At 41.8% G+C, this 18,019-nt stretch overlaps 1 protein-coding gene across 3 annotated transcripts in view; it reads left to right on the top strand.

The window, feature by feature from the left end:
* Positions 1-16,613, top strand: part of LOC124273574 — a 46,789-nt gene extending 30,176 nt beyond the window's left edge. For all 3 annotated transcript variants that reach the window (XM_046708860.1, XM_046708859.1, XM_046708858.1), the window contains exons 18-23: positions 6,419-6,619; positions 8,224-8,413; positions 9,469-9,906; positions 10,328-10,471; positions 13,032-13,252; positions 14,715-16,613. In XM_046708860.1, coding sequence (XP_046564816.1) covers positions 6,419-6,619; positions 8,224-8,413; positions 9,469-9,906; positions 10,328-10,471; positions 13,032-13,252; positions 14,715-14,918 — 1,398 coding nt within the window. In that variant the 3' untranslated portion in view covers positions 14,919-16,613. The remainder of the gene's footprint in view (positions 1-6,418; positions 6,620-8,223; positions 8,414-9,468; positions 9,907-10,327; positions 10,472-13,031; positions 13,253-14,714) is intronic.
* The last annotated feature ends 1,406 nt before the right edge of the window (positions 16,614-18,019 follow it).

The following is an 18,019-nucleotide window of genomic DNA, read 5'->3' as shown; positions in this document are numbered from 1 at the left end:
ATGAATACTAAATGTCACAACACAATATGGAGAATTTCCCAGGCATTTCTGAAACAGCTACGTAGTCTACTTAAAAGAGAAAGTCATCTCGACTTGATAGATCACCGGTTTTAGAACCGCAGATTATCCTGACTACATCTCAGACTACGTCTACTAGAGAACTCAGGTTCGCAATAACATTCATCAAAATTGTCATCATCGTGAAAGAAACGTTCGTCCCAGCGCAGATCAACATCTGGGTTCGCGAACCCTTCTACAGACAATCAAAATAGATCATCACAAACATCGTAGACTACGACAACGTCTACTGATCATTCAACCTCATCAAACCAGACAAATGTTGCGCTACAGGCAGAAAGAGAATTTTCATCTGAAGGAGGGTTCGCGAACTCTCAACAACATGTAGGGAAAGAGAATTTTCATCTAACGGACTCAACAACAACATGTAGGGTTCCGAACCCTCAGCCAGATGGAGGGTTCTCGAACCCTCAACAACAGAGAGCTTAACTCATGTATTGTTATCATCACTCAACAAGAATTCTAGACTTGGAACAAGCCTTATTCAAGGGATTTGGGAGGTGTTTGCAAAAGGCGTAATATTATGCATTCTCAGCCAACTACAGCATCAGAATATTCATGAGAGCCAACTTGTTACAACACCGGTGATGTCACATACTGCAAGCTGATTGGTCCAGGATGGAAGGCAACGCCCTGTGGAGGCCTGACACGCAGATCAACTGGTTGTAAACAAACCCATTATATGTGGGAATACTTCATCTACAGCCTGAGAAACAGTATACTACTCTATCTAATAGAGGGTTCACAAACCCTTGTGTTGGCAGACACATCTGTGCAGCTACTCACGCAGTGCAACAGTTAGAGACTAAACATCTGAAAGGATCTACACTTTCAACATATTGGGAGGCGATCAACCCAACTATCACGATGTACATGGGTGTTAAACTCACCATAGTACCTGAACTCGTTGCCCTACTGAGACCATTTTAAATGAATGATCAAGAGCAGTGAATTAGAAGCCCAGCAGGGGATCTTAATATAGTGCTGCAACATCCCACCAGCGATGTCTACAAACTTTAAGAGACACAACTTGAGTTGTTAACTCAAAAAAGCAATATTTTTTCTTATCCTGACTCTTTGCTTATGTCCCTTTTCCTTGCGAATGGTAGTGGAACACTTGAATCCCTCGAAGTTCCCGAAGCATACGTAAAAATACGCTCACCCACGAGTTACCTCCCTTTTCCCGCGTAAACAGTCATGTGACCAGTCTTACTTGTCACTCTCTCCCTTTTCGCCCAAGTGGATGGTTGGGCGAGCACTGGAGTCCCGTATACAGCATTATATCCTTCTTATTTAGGTCCTATTCTTCAAAATTATGCTGTGTATGGATTTGGCAAAAACTACTATGTATTATATGTAAACAATTTTGTAAAATTTATTTGTATTTGTGTCATAATTTCAACGTTATGTAACTTTGTTTACATTTCATGAAATCTTGCAGTGTTTGCAGGCACAGGTTATCCGTGGCTGATCCTCACCCCCAGTGCCTTTCGTGCATAAAACCATATTCTTCCAGCTTGCGCTGTACTTATTGTGTTGATTTATCAAATCTACAATTTAATCAATATTTGTCTTATATCTATGCCGTGCCGTGGATCGGGTGAGGAAGTCATCTCAAGTCACGGCTGATAAAACAGGAGATCAGCCTGCAAATCGTATGTTGATTGCTACTGCGGAGATTCATAATACTGGTGCTATGTTGAGTACGTTGCAGGGGCAGTCAGCTGGTACGGGGGCCAAGAACAGATTGCCTACAACGCAGTTGTCTTCGACTCAAGCTAAGAAAAAGACGTAGTCTTCTTCTACGTTGCAGAAGAAAGCATCTACTGACACATCTACTGTCATCTACTGACTACGTACGCAAACCTACGGACCTGCGCGAACCTATGGACCTGTGCGAACCTACTCCACATAGAACTATGTCTCAAGACTACGTTGGCGAACGTACACCTTGGCGAAGGTCTCCACAGTCTAACCACTTTGTCATCTTGGAGGAGGGTAGAAGACATGAGATGCCTACTCACCGTTCTACATCTGCGAACCCTCAACGTTCGAGAACATCGAAGGATTCATCTCCTACACCTAGCCGTTCTAGATCGAGATCTCATATCTCTCACAGACGTTCGCGTAGTCACTCATCACGAGACAGAGGTTCGCGAAGAGAAGGCTCACATCACAGAGGTTTGTGAAGGGATACATCTAGCGACAGAGGTTCGCGAAGAGATGAATCCACAGACAGAGGTTTGCAAAGAGAGGACTCTCAAGATAGACGTTCTCAAAGGGAGGAATCTTCAGTTCGCGAAAAGGATGATGGAGGTTCGAGAAAGGATACATGTTGGCAGAAGGATGATTCGCGGAGGCATAGCTCTACCAATCAGGAGATAACTGATATATAACCAGACTTCGTCTTCCCGGACTCGGAGGTTACAGCTTGGATAGCCAATGGTTTGAACTTGGAGTCCCCTTCTAAGCATATAGATGAAGTCTACACTTATAAGATGCGTAATGACGATTTTGACTCGGTGACTATTCCTCCGATTGAACCTATATCCAAGGTACCTTCTAACCTACGCACAGCTTTGAGAAAGCCGCAGACATCTACAAGGTTCGATAACTCTCCGATCTACTGGCAGATAACAGCAATGCAGACATGTACAGGGTTTGCGCACCCTAGGGTTATCAAACCCTTACATCAACAAGCAGGATGTTGACGTCGACTCTGTTAAGGTACGGCTGAATAAAACGAAGCAATGATGAAAACGTATGGTTTTGTCAGAGTTTAAAACTCAACAAAAAGATCTACAACGATCTCTACAGTTTACAGCCTGCACAACTCTACAACCTGCACAAACCTTATACCTGTTTAGGTTCAGTTTCAGACGACAACCTACTTGATGAAAGGAATCACTTCATCTATACGGATGCTGAGGTCTTATACTGGATAGCAGATGACCTGCGGATATTGTAGTTCACTCACTAACTCCAACCCAACAGAGGCGTACTGCATATATGCTGATGACTTCGACTCCAATATGATATCACCTGTAAACAAATCCGTGGTACGGGGGAATACTTCATCGGCAGCCTTGGAAACAGTATACAACTACGGCCTGTTATCATCATGGGAATCTAATAGATGTCTATCCTTGACAGCAGGATAAATGATGTTTATTTTGGAAGTTGTTGCTGATAAAAGTCGTTATGAGTATCTGTTCCCTGCAATGCTACACTGGAGCCAGCCTTGCTATAAATAGACAACGCTTTGATGTATGCTGATCTACACAGATTGCCTGCATATATAAGGGGAAGAATGGTGTATCATCACTGCAATCAGTGTTTAGCACTTCCAATGGAACGTCCTACCATTTGGAATATCGTCGGCTCTATGATTATTCGTACAAATAATCAAGCCTATCGGCACCTATCTGCAGCATTGAGGTCTACGCAGAGCCGGTTATCTGGACGACGGCATACAGGTTCTTCAAAGTGTCAATCAACTCAGACAGCAGCTGAACTTCACAATTAAGTTGCTCACGTAACTAGGATGGCTAGTGAACCTTATGAAGTTGGAGTTAGAATCAAAACAAGATCTACAATTGCTGGGAATAAGAATTATCACAACACAGAATCGAATTGTGGTCCCAGAATATCATTGGGTCAAGATACAAGCCATGATTCCACAAGCAGTCATCTCTCCGTTAACACTACGAACATGGCAATGTCTACTCGGTCTACTAACCTCGGCGCAGGACTTGACTCGCACAGGAAGCTTACAACTAAGGCCGCTGCAACGGTTCCTGACAAAACATCTGGACAGCGTCGACCCTATCTTGCTGCCAGACAATCTCAAGAGGTACCTACTTTGGTGGACCCACAGGTCGAACGTCTGCGGAAGGACCTATTTACAAGAGCCCGCCTTCGACACACATCTCCACGTAGACGCATCGATACAAGGTTGGGGTGCACATCTCAACAATCAAGTTGCATCAAGGAGGTGGTCCAAAACAGAGCAGCATCATCACATCAATCTGCTGGAGATGAAAGCTGTGATCAACGCCTTACAACTATGGTCGAGCTCGCTGATCAACTGAATGCTGATGGTCAACACGGACAACTCTACAGTGGCATTCTCCATAAATCGGCAAGGATCTACAAGATCACCAAGCCTACCACAGCTCACATTCCAGTTGTCTGACATCACGGAGGAGGCAAACATCTGGATAAAGGCATGTCACATACGTGCTTGCAGAGCCAAGACTCTCCTTGCAGATGCTTTCTCCCGACCACTGCACCCGTCACCTACGGAATGGATGCTCCATCCAGAAGCATTTGGGCTCGTCATAAGGGAAATTGGATCCCCTTGCATAGACCTGTTGGCCACGAGGTTCAACATACAACTACAGACGTTTGTCTCACCAGTTCCAGATCCTCAGGCCTGGGCAACAGATGCACTGAGCATATCCTGGGAAGGACTAAACGCTTACGCATTTCCACTTCCGATATAACTACCAAAAGTACTGTTGAAGATCAAACAGACACAGGCGCTACAACTGACTTTGGTTGCGCCATACTGGCCAGCAAGAGTATGGTTCCTAGACCTAAGTCCAACAATCAAGTTACCAGATGGGCCGAACCTACTCATACATCTGCACACCAAGCAAGTACAGCAACAAGAGAGATTCATGCTCTCGACTTAGTACAAATGAGATTCGACACAGGAGAACATGCTGCAGTCCACAGGAGAACATGCTGCAGTCCATCTAGGACTAAGATGGGACTTTATAGCTAAGAATCAACTACCTGGTCAACCAGATCGTCAACTTCTTGTACCAGCATTATCATCAGTCCTCGGACATCGAGACACAGAGGACTTGAGTGCTAAGAATCTATTTACAATGGACTGCTACGAGAAGGAGAAATTTTAAATGTCTCATCATTCCATTATCACCCACCATGACAATTGTGGTTTGTGAACCACAATATCATTCTGGATCAGAGCAGTGATATTACGAGCCTACAAAGCAGCAGGATTAGCGCGCTGCCTTCAGCATCTAATCCACACGAAATAAAAGCATTAACATCGACACTCGCACTACATGGGAACTGATTGTTATCATCCATCATGGAAGGCTGCTTTTAAAAGTCTGACATGGTGTTTGCAACCACTATCTACAAGATATTGCTTCAAAGAATAAATCTGGCATTCACCAGTTTCGTCCACTAGTAGTGGCTCAACAGCTCACGAATCCAGCCAGACATTGAGGAACTCACCCTAGTCACGTTGTCTTGTAGACGCTAGGCAACTCTCCCACCACCACCAGCAGAGAGTCCATGTCCACCTGTCTTACTTGATAAGTCTTGAGTGATATAAACCTTGTTAAGTAACAGTCCTTACTTAACGTGCGGGTTGCAATTCCAGTTTTGGTAATAGTCCTTACCTTAACATATGGGTCGTTCTAAAGATACCTAGAATACTATATTTATCTAAATCCACGAAATCTATAAGATTTACTTCTCTTTATCTGTTAAGAAAAGGTGGTCCCCCAATATAACATCTAGACAACTGAAGGCTGCAACAGGAATTACCAGGGAGTAAGCGTTCAGACTGTATATAGACAGCCACAGTAAATCCTGTAGGTGGCTGACCCACCACCTATTCCGTCGGATTCTGTAAGCAATAATCATGAGTCAGGATAAGGAAAAATATGTAATTTTTATGGTAAACTTATTATTTTTATACTTATCCTGACTCATGAGGTACGCCCTCCCGTCTGCCCCCACTCTCAGCATTACGGTCTTCACTGTAAGTCGCAATGCGGGCATATTACAGAGAGAGTAATAAGAGCTAGTCTCGGGTCACGTGGGACCTGTTTTGGCGGGAACAAGGGAGGTAACTCAGGGTGAGTGATTGTACGGACGCTTCAGAGAAATTGAATAGGATTCAACTTGACCGTTGAAGGAGAAGGGAGATATGCAATAATCAGGAGTCAGGATAAGTATAGAAATAATAATTTTATCACCCGATCACGTCAGTTAAGACAAGCATGGGTTACTGAAGATCAATTCTAACCCGGATCTTTGCCTTGTGAGTCTTTGTTGATGAAGGTGAGTGACTTGTGGTCTGACATGGAACCAATCATGGATCTTAGCCTTGGTTTTCTCCTCTGAGGCGTGTTGAGTAGCTTAGTGGTTCTCGGGAAGCATTTGCTCATCACTCTGAAGACCCAGGTTTGATTCCTCTCATGGGTTTCATGTTTGAAGCTAATTAATGGGTTCACCTGTCATGATTTTGCTGGAATATTGCTAAAACTAATCAAACTAAACTCACCTGTCCTCCCAGAACAAGTGCAGAGAGGAACAGGTGTCGAGAGCCGGCAAGGAGGTGAAGAGATGGTTGAAGGAGGGGAGGATGCAGGCTGGGGTGGACACTGAGTCGGGACAGACACCACAACATGAAGAGGGCGCTACTAAGAAGGAGGAGGCAGAAGATAGTTATGACGTTGAAGACATTGACTCAATGATCCTTGAGGTTACAGCCAAGGTATGACACAGATTTCTGATCATCAATTTTTGGGCCAGTGAAGGTGAACTTGCAGTTTAACAAAAGTTACCTCCCCTGTAGTTTATCTAGAGTTACCTCCCTTAGGCTCCTTATCCGTTACAGTAGTTACTTCCCCACCTCCCTTGCTGAAGAGTTTCTTGAAGATGCTGAAGGAGAAAAGTTAAATTACTTGATAGTTATTATAAACATATACATAGTTACCGTCATGGTATGATAAACCTGACATGATAAACATACACACAGTTACCGTCATGTTTTGATAGAACTGACATGATATACATATACACAGTTACTGTCATGGTGTGATAAAACTGACATGACATACATATACACCGTTACCGTCATGGTATGATAGAACTGACATGATATACATATACACAGTTACCGTCATGGTATGATAGAACTGACATGATATACATATACACAGTTACCATCATGGTATGATAGAACTGACATGATATACATATACACAGTTACCGTCATGGTATGATAGAACTGACATGATATACATATACACAGTTACCGTCATGGTGTGATAGAACTGACATGATATGTACATACACAGTTACCGTCATGGTATGATAGAACTGACATGATATACATATACACAGTTACCGTCATGGTATGATAAAACTGACATGATATACATATACAGTCATGATATACATATACACATTTACCGTCATGGTATGATAGAACTGACATGATATACATATACACAGTTACCGTCATGGTGTGATAGAACTGACATGATATACACATATATACACAGTTACCGTCATGGTCATGAACTGTGATAGAACTGACATGATATACACATACACAGTTACCATCATGGTGTGATAGAACTGACATGATATACACATACACAGTTACCGTCATGGTGTGATAGAACTGACATGATATACATATACACAGTTACCGTCATGGTGTGATAGAACTGACATGATATACATATACACAGTTACCGTCATGGTGTGATAGAACTGACATGATATACATATACACAGTTACCGTCATGGTGTGATGGTGTGATAGAACTGACATGATATACATATACACAGTATACCGTCATGGTTACCGTCATGATATGGTATGATAGAACTGACATGATATACATATACACAGTTACCGTCATGGTGTGATAGAACTGACATGATACATATACACAGTACACATGCATATACACAGTATACATATACACAGTTACCGTCATGGTATGATAGAACTGACATGATATACATATACACAGTTACCGTCATGGTATGATAGAACTGACATGATATACATATACACAGTTACCGTCATGGTGTGATAGAACTGACATGATATACATATACATGATAGACATATACACAGTAACCGCCATGGTATGATAGAACTGACATGATATACATATACACAGTTACCGTCATGGTATGATAGAACTGACATGATATACATATACACAGTTACCGTCATGGTGTGATAGAACTGACATGATATACATATACACAGTTACCGTCATGGTATGATAAAACTGACATGATATACATCTACACAATTTACACATTTACTAATCATGACTGTATGTTTCTTTATAGCTTCTTGAGAGAATCACGAGAAACAGCTTCCCAGGTCTGAATTCCATCCCAGGCTTCATGGCTTTCCTCCATCACTGGCTTGTGAAAGAACGAAGCTATGAACATATGGACAAAAATGGTGGCTTGGCACCCTACATGTGGATCGGTGGGGTCAAGGTTGCTGTTTCGGAGATGTATGCCAGAATGAATGGTGAGGAGAATTCAGAGATGAGTAATACAACAATGTTTTTTGACAGGCCCATATTTTTTATTTAATTCTTAAAGCAGTAATCATGGTAAGATCTTATTCTTTCAACTAGCATATCTAGCATTACAGAAGCATATTTTGAAAACAAAATACACGAAGAGAATATTGAATCCAATGGGAGTTATATGCCCCAAACCTTTGGTCTCTTCATGTTGTATGACAGTCTGGCTAGACAAGCATCATTTTCCTCTATCCTATGATTCAAAGCTGGTTCTCGATTCTTTTTTTTTCATTAGAGCAATTTTGTTTGCATTGTCTTTTAAGCCTCATTCTGCTATCAAGGCAGACTCCAGTGGCACAGAAGCACATTTTGTCATATTTGTCATGATGTAATGTTAAAAAGAAAGAGACTGAAAAATTCCTTAGAACATTTATGTTCTGAAATGTCTAAAATTATGTTTTCAAAATTTCTGTTTTTATTGAGTAATTTATTTCGAGGAGCGTTCAAGCTTCAAATGGTCAACCGCCGTGAAGGTCTGGGTTAGAACTGATCTTCAGTAGCCCATGCTTGTCGTAAGAGGCGACTAACAGGATCGGGTGGTCAGGCTCGCTGACTTAGTTGACGCTTGTCATCGGTTCCCAATAGTGTAGATCGATGCTCATGTTGTTGATCACTGGATTGTCTGGTTCAGACTTGATTTTTTACAGACCACCGCCATATAGCATTGCGGCGTAAAACTAAACTCACTCACTCACTATTCAGCTGGGGGCAGTAGGGTAGCCTAGTGGTTAAAGCGTTCACTCGCCATGCCCTAGACCCGAGTTCGATTCGCCACATGGGTGCCCATTTCTTTTGTTCCCCACCATGATATTGCGGGAATGTTACTAAAAGTTGCGTAAAACCCAACTCACTCACTCACTCCTTATTCAACTGGCTTAGTTCAGTGCTTAAAACCTACACAAACAATGTCTGATTTGTGCCTGACATGAGTGAGAGTGTTATAAAATGCCTGTTATACATGCCTATAACTAGTCACGAAAAAATGAAATATTTTCAGAATTTCTTCACACTTGTGAGGCTGAAATAAAGCAAACTGAAACATCGGATCCAAATACTTTGGTTGTCATGGCAACGGATGAGGAACTGAGGGCAGCTTCTACCAACACAGTACCTGAACCAGACGTGTCAACAGGGGAGGTAACTGCTGCTGACGATGTCAAGGATGTTGATGATGCAGATGATAATGCTGCAGGAAGTGACAGTGATGGGTTTGATTATGTAAGTGACGATTCCGAGGATGACTATGCTCGGGCAAGACAGAAGCGTGCAGTACAGCGACGCATCAGTCTTCCCATGATCCTCCACTGTATAAATGCCGATATGAATCAAGTAAACATGATTCGAGCGATGCTATGTCAAGCTGCTGCCTTCCACTCCAACAGCCGGGCCAGGACGGGAGCCAAGGGAGGACAACTCAAGGACCTTGGTTGTGAAGGTGAGTAGCAGCATCAGTGCATCATGGGATAGGGAGGAGGTGGTTAATGTGTTTGCTCGCCAAGCTGAAGACATGGGTACAATGTGTACAGCCTAGTGGGTAAACCTGCCTAGCTAGTAAGTGAAGGTTGTTGGTTCAATCCAGGCATAGGCACAGTATATTGGAAGTTTTCGATAATGTGATATTTTATGACCGCATTCAGTAATAGCAAGACAAAGTTATATCAATCAAAACTTGTACAAGTCAAATAATTCAAGGTCAAGGGCTATTACTCAGAAAATCCCTGGGCAGTTCTACAGAACACCCCTGGAACATGGGCAATTCTGAAGAAAATCCTGGGGATTTCTTGGAGAATGCCCGCAAAACTTGCACAAAGTATAACACTGCCTGATGACAGTACAATGTACAATTATATTTTCAGGAAATGCTGTGGTTACCCTCCACGACTTCCATGTCCTGCTAGAACTGCGTCGAGATGGAGCACTAGGGGGTTTGATAGACAAGGTGCTGTGGGAGAGAGCCAACTACAGTATGCTGCATGCACAGACAGTGTGGGCCTTTATCGGTGAGTCGGGAACACAGGGCTCGGGAATGCACACAGGGGGCTTTATCGGTGAGTCGGGAACACAGTCACGGTCTTGCTCTCCTGCATGCACAGACAGTGTGGGCCTTTATCGGTGAGTCGGGAACACAGGGCTCGCGGTCTTACTCTCCTGCATGCACAGACAGTGTGGGCCTTTATCGGTGAGTCGGGAACACAGGGCTCACGGTCTTACTCTCCTGCATGCACAGACAGTGTGGGCCTTTATCGGTGAGTCGGGAACACAGGGCTCGCGGTCTTACTCTCCTGCATGCACAGACAGTGTGGGCCTTTATCGGTGAGTCGGGAACACAGGGCTCACGGTCTTGCTCTCCTGCATCACAACATCAGCCGTGACGATCCGGGTTAGAATTTATCTTCAGTAACCCATGCTTATCGGAAGAGGCGACTTACAGGATAGGGTTGTCAGGCTCACTGACACATGTCATCGTATTCCTATTGTATAGATTGATGCTGTTGATCACAGGATTGTCTGGTCCAGACCTGTTAATTTATAGACCGCCGCCATATAGCTGGAATATTGCTGGGTGCGGCGTTAAGCAGCAACCAACCAAGCAGTGTCCACCTTGCTCATTGGTTCCGTAACCCAGCGTCACCAATGATCACCAACTGGAAAGTGTAAATATCCCGAGAATTATAGAATAAAACTTAATGTTGTGTATACTTGTGAAAAATATTACTGCAAGCTTATTGTTGTCAAGAAAAATATCTGTTGTTTAAATTGCCAGCCTGACTGTTTTTCTCTGGTTTTCTCACCTGAAACTAAATCTGTTGTTTGATGGATAGGAAGTTGTCCTGGTTCAATCCCATAGCTGTAGCTTACATTAAGACAGGGCTCCAGATAAATTTTCAACATCAGGAGATGTACTCCTCATTTTTTTCAATATAGGTGTACTGGATAAACTTAAGAGTACATTTTGAGTACTGAATGGAATTTAAATGGCGTATCAGTAATCTTGTTTTTCCTTCACATATGCACCACAACATTGCTAGTCTTGTGTAAACAGGTCAATAAACAATAAAACAACACTCTTTCAGATAAATATACGTCTGTAAATGATTCTAAGACTATACACCATTGCTGTGGTGCATATGTGCTACGTTTTCTAAATTATTTCCTACCGTATCGTGCATATTTTATCCGTACATACCCCGATACGGCCCTTACCTGGAGCCCTGATTAAGACATTAAGAGATGAAGCTGTTGTTATCGTGCCTGGGGTTCATCAATAACAAAAATAAAACAAGGATTGGTTATGTCAGAGTATACTGTATCTATGTTAAACTATGGCCTGAAGCTCAGTGGAATAGCAGTGTAAAAAGTGAATTTGGCCGTTCAACCTAGTGGTTGATAGCACGAGTGCCGACCCATGCTGTTAGTTACTTGACAATTCAATCAAGAGACAAGTATATCAACCCTTTAAACAATCATAGGTTCCTAGGACCATTTCTCTCCAAGGTTAAACTACAACATCAAGCCTCAGTGGATATGCTTTTAGCAATATTCCAGCAATATCATGGCAGAAGACGCCAGAAATGGGCTTCACACATTGTACCTGTGTGGGCTATCAAACCCAGGTCTTTCAGGAGGATGAGCAAATGCTTTAACCACTGGGCTACCCCACTGCACACTAGAACAAAGATGAGTTCAGTAAAAGCAGCCAAGACCACCTGAAGCATGCATACTCATCGCCTCAAAACCTTTTCAAGTCTGTCCTTAAGCCCATCTCTTCCGCACAGCATTCCACTTGACACAATTAAAACCCCGTTTACTCGGACCCCGTATATCTGGAAACCTCACCTTCCGGATGATTTTTAGGTGAAAAACAAAACTTGCCTTCAGTAATTGTACTCGCTAAGCCTGATCCCGTGCTTCTGGACTCGGATGGAGAAGTTTCAATCGATTCCCGTAGATTTCCATTTAAAAATGATCCAGTTATCCAGACGGTAAGATCTGGGCACATGCGCGTGTGTACATATATGTTTCACGTCAGTATTGTTTACCGGACGACTAATTATATTCAGTGTTAATCTCTCTCGGCATGCGTTTGATGTGAAGTACCCATCAAAACACTAGGGATGCGTGTCACTTCAGTTGTGGCAGGTGTGAGAGCATCTCATCAGTAACGAAGGCACATGTTAATTCGGATTAGGATTAAGCTGAGCTGCAGAATTTGATGCAGCAGTTACCACTGTCAATGCGTTTTGCTTGTTTGATCGAGTTAACCGGACCCCCTGCTATCCGGATGATTTCCGAGTGTACCCAAAATGTCCGGATAAATGGGGTTTGACTGTATATATGTACATTGCACCAGTGAGCACCTAACTAGGCACTTTAGAAATAAATTATTATTATTATTACTGTGATTTAACTTCAATAATCATAACCATAACTTTAATCACAAAGTCACCTCACCAGGCTTAACATAATTCCAGCTCCCGCAACTTTCTCAATCCCGACCAACACCTGAGCGCCTAGTATTATCCTTGACATAACACTGACAATAAGTTCTGCCATTGACAGGGTATCTCGTCAGTATATACAAGGATCGTGACGAGGGCTTCCGCATCCTAGTGGACAGCATCGTGACATGTGACAATGCATCCTCAATCCCACTACTGGCCGACAAACTGCGTGTAATTCTCAATGGAAAGTGGCAGGACTGTGTCGTCTTCGCTAACGGAAACATCTGGCTGCCTGAAAAGAAACTTACCAAAAAGTTTGAGGAATTGATTGGCACTGAGGTATGTCATTTGCATAAAGCTGTAAGAAAGATGATTATATTTGCTATTTTCTTTGTTACCCTCCAATACAAGGATTATCTATTAAGTTGTTGGGTATTTGCACTTTTTCATTCAAATGGGGTATGGGTTTTCTTTGGATACTTAGTATTTCCTGTCATAAGCGCCTGGGTGCTTATGTTTTCAACAGACTTCCAAACCTGCAAGTAATAGAGGCCAGGCGCTTATTGCGTTTAATGGGTGTGATTAATTATTTTATAATTTAGATACCTGGTTTTGCTATTTCAAACCGATGATAAGACATTATTAAGTGCTTTCTTAGGTATTGTCTAATTTTACGTGCCGCCCAAAATGTGAGATTTCCATAAGGTCACAACATTCACTTTCCAAACGTGATTGTTGTAGGAGGTGACTAAATAAATTCCATGTCATCGTGTCCCAAATGTGTGGATCGATGCTCATGACATCAAGCAGTGGATGGACCCGTGAAGATCGGGGTTCGAATTGATCTTCAGTAACCCATGCTTGTCGTAAGAGGCGACTAACGGGATCAGGTGGTCGCTCGCTGGCTTGGTTGACACATTTCTCGGTTCCCAATTGCACAGATCGATGCTGATGCTGTTGATCTGGTCCAGACTTGATTATTTACAGACCGCCGGCATATAGCTGGAATATTGCTGAGTGCAGCGTTGATCTGGTCCAGACTTGATTATTTACAGACCGCCGGCATATAACTGTAATATTGCTGAGTGCAGCGTTGATCTGGTCCAGACTTGATTATTTACAGACTGCCGGCATATAGCTGGAATATTGCTGAGTGCAGCGTTGATCTGGACTTGATCAGGTCCAGACTTGATTATTTACAGACTGCCGGCATATAGCTGGAATATTGCTGAGTGCAGCGTTGATCTGGTCCAGACTTGATTATTTACAGACTGCCGGCATATAGCTGGAATATTGCTGAGTGCAGCGTTGATCTGGTCCAGACTTGATTATTTACAGACTGCCGGCATATAGCTGCTGAGTGCAGCGTCTGATCTGACTTGTTATTTACAGACTGCCGGCATATAGCTGGAATATTGCTGAGTGCAGCGTTGATCTGGTCCAGACTTGATTATTTACAGACTGCCGGCATATAGCTGGAATATTGCTGAGTGCAGCGTTGATCTGGTGAGCATATTGAATATTGCGACTGCCGGCATATAGCTGGCTGAGTGCAGCGTCCTTGATTATTTACAGAGCCGGCATATAGCTGGAATATTGCTGAGTTGATCTGGTCCAGACTTGATTATTTACAGACCGCCCGGCATATAGCTGGAATATTGCTGAGTGCAGCGCTGGTCCAGACTTGATTATTTACACCGAATATAGCAATATTGCTGAGTGCAGCGTTGATCTGGTCCAGAAATTATTGAACAAATATACAACAAGTTGTGTCTTTATCAGCAGTTCATTCACCTTTCAGACTTGGAGTGAGATTGAGGTTGATCTTCGCTCCAACGTTCAGATCCATGTTTATCGGGAGTCTGACATCCCCAACCGTCATGGTCACTGCAACTCTAACCCCTACATCCCCAATGTGTTGAGGGAAAAGCTGGGTATGCCGCTTCTTGACGGATCTACTGCCAGGAGGACAGATCTTAGACGTATTAGGGGACTCACCAAATAAAACTTTGTACTGAATGCCATTGGTGTGTCAGAGATGAACTTTTGAAAATAATGACTGCGGTGAATGCTAAATATTGGAATTTGGCTATGTTGACGAATCACTTGTAAAGATGTGATGAATGTCCAAGATTGGAACAGGGCTGTGTTGAAGCATCACTGGTATAGACTTTGTAATGAATGCCCGATCAACAAGATCGTTTTTGAATCATCACTTAAAATGATTTTGTGATGAATGCTAAAGATCAAAACATGGCCATTTTGAAAGCATCTCTGGTTAACTCCAGAGATGCAACCATGGCCGTGTGTAAAGTAAACTCAGTACTAAAGTCTGCAATACTAAATATTAAAGGTTGCGGTGGGGTAGCCTAGTGGTTAAAGCGTTGGCTCGCCACGCCGAAGACTCGGGTTCGATTCCCCACATGGGTACAATGTGTGAAGCCCATTTCTGGTGTCCCCCACCGTGATGTTGCTGGAATATTGCTAAAAGCAGCGTAAAACCAAACTCAGTCAGTCAGTCAGTGTTTCTACTTTTCTACCAAATTTCTAACTGCTGCAATCAGCCTTTCTCTGTGATGACAATTTGTTTTGTATTATAAATGTTGCATTGTATTGTTTGTTGTTAGCATAATTTCATGTTGATGTAGTCACTGATAATTTTTGTGCTGTTTTTATTCTGAGAAGTATTTTTAAATTTGAAAATGTGCAATAATATTTATTCTAAATTGTTGGGGTGGCATATTGTTGGTATATTGGTCTACTGAGGTTCAATATTTACATAATATGTATTACAATAGTGTTTAAATGTTCAGTATATTAGGTGATTGCAAATAGTGATTTTTGTCTTGTATTTAATGTTATTGATACTGCCAAGAAAGTTTATAATATTCCTGTAATTTCAAAATGCAAGTTCGCAAGGATAGGAAGTGAATTTCACTTATAGTGTGGATGTGCATTTCTATACTTCCATCGACCACAGCCGGGTCTCGATGATGGTAGCATGGCTGGTTGTCATCAGCATCTTGGGGCTGGTGAGATAGCCTAGTGGTTAAAGCGTTCGCTCTTCACACTGAAGACACGGGTTCGATTCCCCACATGGATACATTGTGTGAAGCCCATTTTATAATTTTTTTATAATTTATCCCCTGCCATGATATTCAGGAAGATTGCTAAAAGCGACGTAAAACCATACTAGCATCGTTCTAAATTTATTTATTTAGGTTCTCTCATCAGCATCTTGTTTTGTTCTATTTATTAACTTCAATTCATGAAGTGATGTTTCTGATTGCTTCTGAATTAAACATTTATACAACAGTATCATGATGTGTTTCTCAATGCAGCCGTGTGTATCACAGTATAACCTCCAATACCCATCCCTATCAAATTTTGTGTAGATTGTATATTGTCTGAAAACATTTAGGATACTAGCTCCCTTGTTTTATGTTTAAGTATAAATATATTTCAACTAATATGATTTTTATATTTATTATTATTTAGTCAAATGTGCTCATGTTAATTTGATATATAATGTGATACGTATTACCTGTTATGTTTTACTTGTTTTGTCATGTGTAATGAGAGATGTTCTTAAAAAACATCCAGTTGCCTTTTCTTCAATTCTTCAAATATTATGGAGAAGACATTGCTTGTTTTGACCATGTTTGTTTATATTTTGATAATTAAAATCTTTATTATGTTTTGCCTTGAATTATGCTTCATATTAATTATTGTTCATTTTCCTGATCTGATACTTTATGAGAAAGTGAGTGTATGAATATTGTTTATGCATTAGTGAGCAATATTCCATCGTGATGGCATGTGAAGAGCCAGATTTGGAAAAGACAAGACAGAGCGAATGTGGCATCTCAACCCACATCTCAACCCACGCCAGCGGATCTTTGCAAAGCAAAGGGAGGCAACTGTGCAGATAACCTATTTGAAGTTGGAACAGTATATACAATGTATACACCAGGATATAACCAACGAATGTAAACACTGGTAATCATTCTTGCAAACCAAGCAGAGAAACGGGCAGTCCCACTTGGGAACAATGTGTGAAGCTATTCCTGGTGTTCTCCGCACTCATATTGCCGGAATATGGCTCACTGACTCTCACCAACTAGAAGAGAGACCGAAATAGATTAAGAAAAGCACGTAAGTTGACATAAGACATATTGAACCTTGCTAATAAGTTCTCATCTCCCCATGCTAATGTTCATCCTAAGAGCCAAGCAATGATCATGACGTTCATCAAGTCAATAAACGCATCTACAGTAAACTGATATTGTTGTCTGGTTTGCCATTAGTATTAATTCAGTGTGAGTTTGCAATGCAATATATTCCTGCAGTCAATACTGAAAGCAAAATTTGTCATTCCCGATGAGTTGATGAGAAAACCCCCATGATCAGCCATACACCTGATTAGGGTTTATCAGTTCATTCACACGTGACTAACATATTAGACAACACAGGTTGCAGTGTCAGGGAAAGATGTTACCTTGGACTGTGATAACGCCTGCATTGAGGCTGAGTCTGTCCCATCTCTCAAAAGTAAAGAGGCCCGTTTAAGGTGACGACGTTAACAATATATGGAAACATGATAAAATCTTCAGTACATGCTTTTAAGTATGCAGTCATTAGCAGTGTAACAATGTTAGCTGCAACAATGTTAGCTGTAACAATGTTAGTTGCAACAATGTTAGCTGCAACAATGTTAGCTGCAACAATGTTAGCTGGAGCAATGTTAGTTGCAACAATGTTAGCTGCAACAATGTTAGCTGCAACAATGTTAGCTGCAACAATGTTAGTTGCAACAATGTTAGCTGTAACAATATTAGTTGCAACAATGTTAGCTGTAACAATGTTAGCTGCAACAATGTTAGCTGTAACAATGTTAGTTGCAACAATGTTAGCTGCAACAATGTTAGCAATGCAAACAATGTTAGCTGCAACAATGCAACAATGTTAGTTGCAACAATGTTAGCTAGCTGTAACAATGTTAGCTGCAACAATGTTGGAGCAATAATGTTAGCTGTAACAATGTTAGCTGCAACAATGTTAGCTGCAACAATGTTAGCTGCAACAATGTTAGCTGTAACAATGTTA

Source organism: Haliotis rubra, unplaced genomic scaffold, assembly GCF_003918875.1.
Source record: "Haliotis rubra isolate DU_JTF1 unplaced genomic scaffold, ASM391887v1 Scf182, whole genome shotgun sequence".
NCBI lineage: Eukaryota > Metazoa > Mollusca > Gastropoda > Lepetellida > Haliotidae > Haliotis > Haliotis rubra.
Note: the sequence above shows the minus strand (reverse complement) of the source record. Positions and strands in the feature narration are given on the sequence as shown.